This window comes from Blennius ocellaris (genome assembly GCF_963422515.1).
Source record: "Blennius ocellaris genome assembly, chromosome: 4".
NCBI lineage: Eukaryota > Metazoa > Chordata > Actinopteri > Blenniiformes > Blenniidae > Blennius > Blennius ocellaris.
The window spans coordinates 15,969,361-15,976,622 of record NC_137653.1 but is presented as its reverse complement, the minus strand read 5'-3'; the positions used below and the strand labels follow the sequence as shown (position 1 = coordinate 15,976,622).

At 42.0% G+C, this 7,262-nt stretch overlaps 1 protein-coding gene across 1 annotated transcript; it reads right to left on the bottom strand.

Moving 5' to 3' along the window:
• Window positions 1-1,949: 1,949 nt before the first annotated feature.
• Window positions 1,950-4,322, bottom strand: lrrn2 (leucine rich repeat neuronal 2; the record flags this gene model as incomplete). The annotated part of the gene is made up of 1 exon (XM_080495103.1): window positions 1,950-4,322. The coding sequence occupies one exon, from the start codon at window positions 4,320-4,322 to the stop codon at window positions 1,950-1,952; it is 2,373 nt and encodes a 790-aa protein (XP_080351229.1).
• Window positions 4,323-7,262: the final 2,940 nt, after the last annotated feature.

The following is a 7,262-nucleotide window of genomic DNA, read 5'->3' as shown; positions in this document are numbered from 1 at the left end:
ATAAGGTTGATACAGATTACACTCGAGATTTGACTCGACCACAAAATTTAAGTTTGAATATGAGTTCAAATTGTTGATATACTCAGTAGAAACTTAAAATAAATTACATTGTGCAAATTATGCACATATGAATAAAATCTTATACTTGAAAATAACACAGCCACAGGCACTTAAAATATAACTTAATTCCAATAATAATCACTTATATTACTTCACAGTCATCCCTTGTGTGAGCTGTGTGTGTGTGTGTGTGTGTGTGTGTGTGTGTGTGTGTGTGTGTGTGTGTGTGTGTGTGTGTGTGTGTGTGTGTGTGTGTGTGTGTGTGTCCACACAACCTTTGGTTATACAGCTTAATTTGTCAGAATTGGACACACCAATGGGTTTTATCAGCAGCAAACATTCATGGATGTGAAGGAAAAGATTCCATTTGTTACAGCTCATCAAGGGAAAAAAATATGAACAATTTTCTTCTGGGTGGAAAACGAAAAAAGCCACTTGATCTGACTAATGAAATATAATTTAAACTGCATGTGTGTGTCTTGTTGGAAATAAAACGTCCGAGAAACCTGGCCACAGTCCAAGTACCGTTGCCAGTCTTATCCAGCAGGGAGCACTGTGTCTTGTGTTTGTGTATGACTTTGTACTGTGAAGGAATACTAATAGTGCATTGATAAGGGATGAATTACAACTGCAGTTGAATCAGCATTATGTGACCTTGTTGACAGCCTTCATAATAAATATTTGGTTAGATAATTTATAAGTTTTCAATTCCTCTATAACTAAAGATTATATTGAACTACAACTAATATTACATGACATAAATCATAGTGATTCCCAAGTACAAATAATTTCTTCAAAGGCAATAAAGTAATTCAGGATGTGCTTAATCTGTTTAACCAGATCCAGTCAATGGCAGACAATTGCCTTCATTTACCTGGATAGAATATCTATGTAAATTTTACATTACAAAGACACATTGTAAAGAATTGAAACTTATACTATGTAAATTAGTTTAAATTATTTTTTATTAAGTACATATATAGCTGAACTGTGAACTGTGGGGTGACTCAGTAGCCACAGTAAATTAAAGGAGGTAATTTATTTCTAAGTGGGAGTGAAATACACATATAGAACACTAATAAAAGTGCAAATACCCCAGAAAACTACTTTCCTACAGTAATGAGAATTCATATGTTGTGACTTTCACATCTGGTTTGTTGTGCAAAATTGAAATAAACACAAAGTTGAGTAAATGAAAGAAAGAAAAAAAAAACTTTATTGTTTTGTATATAGCTCAAAATAGAATTTACCACAATCACTTTTATAACACTTTTTTTTTTTTTTTTTCCAAACAGAATGAGGGACATAGGGGGTTCAGAATGATTATACTGTATTTCTTCTGCACGATGGGCACTCAATCTAATGCACTGAAAGCTAAGCAAAAGGGTTGTTTACATCAATCACTTTGATTTGCACAGTCCAAACACACATGAACTTATTTCTCAGTCTTATAGTTCTGTTTTCATAAAACATGGCACAGTCTATGGAACATGGAGACAATGAGCATGACAAAACTCTGGAGGTCTGAGCTGTCCTCATTGTGAATGTCAGTCCCTAGATGTATCGAGATCTCCTCGCTGTCAGTCCAGTAGCCATCGGCAGCTCAGGCTCACTTGTTTCTCCTTTGCTCGCTCGCTGTGCAACAGGAGTTTGATTGTCCACTTTTGTTTCCCTGGATAGGGGGTAGGCATTCTTTACAACACATATGAACACAGAAACAATGTCAATATATACTTTATAATGTATAGAAAATAAATACAAATCTCTTTCTACACCACTGCTTTTATGTATAATTTTTGTCTTCTTGTATTTAACAAAGTGTATAGCCTTTGTGTGTACCTGTGTGCATGTGTGTCACTGTTGTTTGAACTTGAATATGCCCAATTATCTCAGCAGTCCTGATGTAATAGCAGTTTCTCGCTCTGATTTAGCTGATGCTTGTTTCTTCCTTTTGTCGTTTGATTGACAATGACAGCTCTGGGACCCTTGACATCCATATGGAGAGCATTATGATGCTTTTGTGGCCCCTCACCCGGCTCAGTGTCCCAACCGTGCCCCGCCAGCAGCAGGATGAGTGCGAGGAGCAGTAGAGTGACGACTGTGGAGGTCAACTGTGGGTTGAGCTGCAGGCCGGGTTGATGCTTTGGGAAATCATTCGTTCTGAATGAAACACACTGAGGCTTTCTGCTCTCTCTTAACCCCCTGCTAGCATGCTTGTCGACCTCGCTGATCTCCACATGCAAACACACTCTGTAAAATGTTTCCGCCTGCAGGTGTGTCAGGTTGAAGCTTTGCGTTCCGGCAAGGATGCGCGTGGTGTACGTGGGTGTGTGGGAGTTTGAGTATATGGCCTGCCAGGAGAGGCGGGTCGAAGGAAGGTTGTGACCTCTCTGCCAGGACAGGATAGCGTAGTGTTCTCCGACCTCTCTCAGCTCCAACCTGGCATCCACTCTAAATAACAGGGATTTCTTCTGACTAGCAGTAGTCCCCCTCTTTCTCTTTTTTTCTCGGTTATGCACACCAACGGTAACACTGCGTGTATCTGCTCCCAGCAAATTTTCGGCCACACAGGTGTATAAGCCTGCCTCTCTGGAGGTGATCTTGCTGATCTCCAGTGTTCCCTCTGGCAGGACCTTGTAGTGTTTTAACAGTTGACAAGCAGTATTGTTTTGAGCATGCTGGTGAGGAACACTGGAGGTGAATGTGTGGTTGTTTTCTCCAGAAGTCTGGCTCCTACATGGGGAAAAAACTGGTGAACTCTCTGATGCGTGACTTCGTGCAGGACCGAGTTTCAGACCTGACGGGATCACCCAGTACAGTTCAGGCTGTGGATCTGCGAGAGCTCGGCAGTGCAAAACCAGTTTGCCGCCTTCTCGTACCTTCACATAAGAGGGCAGGGAGTTGGCGGGAATCATTGGGAGGCAGGAAGACGACATTTCCCCTGAAGACACCTCTCTCACTCTGCGAGCTCTCAGCTCAGGAGGCTCAGAACACAATGTCGCCTGGGGTTGGATGAAACGGACCGTTCGGGCATTTTGTGCATCTGTTTGCATGTCTTTCTCAAAGTGAGGATGCAAGGTCTCCTTAGCAGCCCAGTGAAACAGGCAGTCACATCGCAGTGGGTTGGAGTGTAAGCTGACCTCCTGAAGACTTGGCAGGGAGAACATAATGTGTTGGTGTAGGGCACTCAGGGAGTTGGAGTTGAGCATCAGACTCTCCAGTCTTCTCAGTTGGAGGAAAGCCTGTGGATGAATGTAGGAAAGGCGTGGGTTGTTTGTGATTTCGAGCTTGGTGAGTTCTGGAAGGTTCTTTAAGGCAGCTCTCTCAATGGAAACCAGCTCTTCCATGTTATTGAGACCGAGCTCCTTCAGATGGACCATGTCTTGGAAGTCTCCTGACTCAAGCATTTTAATATGATTCTTGTTGAGATCGAGGAACTTCAGGCCCGGTACTCTCCTCAGGGCCTGAGTCGGCACTTTAGTCAGAAGGTTATCATAGAAGGAGAGGCTCTCGAGACCCTCCAACCCCTCCAGAGCATTTTCAGCCAAGCTTCTTAGACCCATACCACCAAGGACAAGGCTCCGCAGAGATTGTAGCGCAATAAAGCCTCGCTCAGGCAGTGCCTCCACAGGGTTGCCCCCTAGCATGAGAACTTCTAAGCGAGGCAAAGCCTTAAACCACTGCGGATTGACAGTGGTGAGTCTGTTGTTGTTAATATGAAGGCGGAGCAAGGTGTCCAGACCATTGAAAGCTCCTGGTGCTATTGAACGCAAGTTGTTGTGGCTCAGAAAGAGTTCCTGTAAAGCTGGCAGTGTGGAAAAGGAATCTTCGGGGAGGTGACCAAGATGATTTTCTTCCAGGTGTAGGGAAAGCAAAGAAGGAATGGAGTAACTCTGACTTATTGCCCTGACATGACTGAAGCGATTCTGGGACAGGTCAAGGTCAGTGAGGTTGGCGAGTCCATGCAGCACTGCAGTATCCAGCACTGACAGTAGGTTACTCTGCAGGCGCAGGGTGTGTGTGTCCGGTGGTATGGGCAAGGGCAGCTTGGTCAACAGCAGATCATTGCAGTCCACAGTGGGAGCCTCATGGTAAACAGAGTCAGGGGAGAACCATGGCTTGATCTGACACACACACCTCACTGGGCAGGAGACATGCCATGGCAGTGCTGGAGGTAGCGAACCCACAACAACGGGCACACACACTCCAGCAAACATACTCAAGAGACAATGCGACTGTAGAAGGACTAAAACCGGCCTCATAATCCTCACAGGTCACAGGAGCTGATTCAGACAAGGTGTGGAGGAGTTTGTTGTTCAGATGCAACAGGAATCATTTGGACCAGAGATCATCATAGAGTTGTAATTATCGTGTTACTGCATCTTTTTTTTTTTTTTTTTTTTTAATACTGTAACAAATAAAAAGGGGTTGTAGGCTTTAACAGTTACTTCAGACATACATGAAAAATGTACATGTATATCTTTTCATTCTTGAGCTTTTGGTGGCTGTCCTGTGTCCGCAGTGGCTTAATGCATGACTTTGATTGCAGAAGGAGAACGTGGACTGCACAGTGGCTGTAGCTTGATGACTGCCTTCACTGTCACACCATCAATCTCCTATCCTGACCACAGGTGGGGGACTCATGGCTCGAGGCGAGACAGCTCACTGTTTTGTTAGAGACACAAGAAAAACAGAAGCAAGCAATTCAGACATGGGAAAGAGAGAAATGAAACAATCATCTGTTGAGATCCCAGTCAATGTGCCACCTAAATACACATTTCTTCACCATTACATTTTCTAATTTCCCAAGAACAGCAACCGCATACGTATCTTCAGTACATTTGAGTATCACAAAATAAGATAATGGCAAGGTCACAGTTTCACAAGGTCGTGTATTTCAGACTTTTGAAAACGGAAAAACTCTGTATGCGACAAGAATAGTCAAGTTGTGAAAAAAAGGAGTTATGGAGGAAGATGGATTGAAAGATTTGAAAAAATGGCACAAGAGCTGTTTGAGTACATTGAGACAGAATGCTGCAACGCAAAAAGAGACTCAGACAAATGAGGCCAAAGAGGAGCTCAAATATGCTGGAGGCAGAAAAAAGGAGAAAGGGGTGCTTAACTGTAATCTTTGGTATTAGTTTCAGCCAAAATGAGAATAGATAAATATGCAGGAATAATGAAATCATGGAGCATGTGTGTAAATATTTCATGTCGGTACTTCACATTCAGTGCCTGCTGGAGTGAAGCATCCCAGAAATGTTATTCATTATGTAACAGTTAAAAAGACCCCAAGGATCTTTTATATCATCAGCCTTCTGTACTTAAGCTTATAACAGGGAAAGAGTTTCGTGAAGGCAGCTTCAGCTTCTTGTGCACACAAACGCACACTCTCTCTCTCACACACACACACACACACACACACACACACACACACACACACACACACACACACACACACACACACGCACACACACACACACACACACACACACACACACACACACACACACACACACACACAAACACACACACACCATTTGGCAGAGGCTCATAATGAGAGCAGCTTACTCTTCAGTGTTCACGCTACGAAATCATCACATTAACAGATCGGACTCATTTGGCTCCGATCCGATCATCAGAGTAATTAGCTGACCAATAATACAACTGGTGGATGGTCGAGAAAATGTGTGCTGTCCTCACAAAGGTCCACCTGTTCTCAACATCTGGCTTCAAGTTTAAATAAATTCAGTGTCTACACAGATATTGAATGCGAAAACTATGTTGTTCTTTGTTTCAAAACAGGTAACATAGTAATAGAAAAAATAAAATTAATAATAATAAAATAATAATAATAATAATAATGTGGTGCAATGCAGTTAAGAATTATTTTAGGGTCATTTTCTATGACGAACAGCTGAACATTACACTTATGAGTGTAATTAAGTAACCCAAGTGGCAAACCATTAAAACAATATTGAATTCAGCACATAAGCCGAAGTTGTTTTAAAGCTGCCCTGAGCTGAGGAGAGCTGCAGAGCTAAACAAATATCATCATGAATAAACATGGTGACACCATAAAAACAGAGCATGAGCAGATCATATGTATAAGGAGATTAAATAATTCTGTTAAATACAAATACATTTGTCATAGATGAGAAAATCCTTAATTCAGCTCTTTATTATTATCTATATTCAGCAAGGAAACCCACGCACACACAGGGAGGGAAAAGTAGGAGGTTCATATTTGAACCCACAACCCTCTTGCTGTGACGCACTAACCCCTGCACCACTATCAACTCTTACAAAAATGCTGTCAATCCATATGGATTGCTTCAAATTACTGTCACGAGACTGAAAAAAGCGACATACCAACATAACGTCATTGATGAATGTAGTGATCTTTTATTTGAACCAGAAGATTTTGAGGGAGTTAATTTTTGCCCCCTTTTTGATAATAACTAAATGCCATGAGACTCACATCCATTTTAAACACATGGTATTCCTTAATCAATATTGTGAATGCAATAAGCTTTCTATGATTCATCCATATTCATCCACAAACACACCTGCAAACGTTGAGAAGCAGTGACGAGGTTTGCTGCATAGTTGCCATGGAAACAAATCTTCGAGACTCACTGAGTTTCATTGTTGTGCAATTTCTACTTTATGATTGGTTTCGGTCTGACCTGCGTACCAGCTGATAGGAGCATGAAGGAAATGACACTGACATGAGTGAGGAAATGCTCAGTCAGTCATTACCAGGATCATATTCAGGCAAATAGAGTCCTGCAACAGATGACGTTGCCTCCATCCAATGAAGACATGACCATTTTTGCAAAGTGTTTACCCAACTGTGCAAAAATGCTCTGTTGGATATTTTGAATTCATCCTTAGGTGTGCTACATATTTTGCATAAATAAAGCAGCATAACACCACACCATCTTTGTTGTGCAAGAACACTGCCACTGTTTTTGTAATGAAATTCGGTAAAGTTCTTCGCTGAACCTTTAACCTTCCCAGACACCAGCAAAGTTTTCCCACATGCGGGTGAGCTGGAGCTCTGCAGGTCTGCAAGTATGTACAACAGGCTTTTTAATTCAGGTTTGTTGGTCAGCAGATGAAGGGAAAGTGTGCAAAGCGATGTTTGCTCAGGTACAATCCAGAAGGAAAAGTAACTGCCAAAATCATTGTGGAGCAGG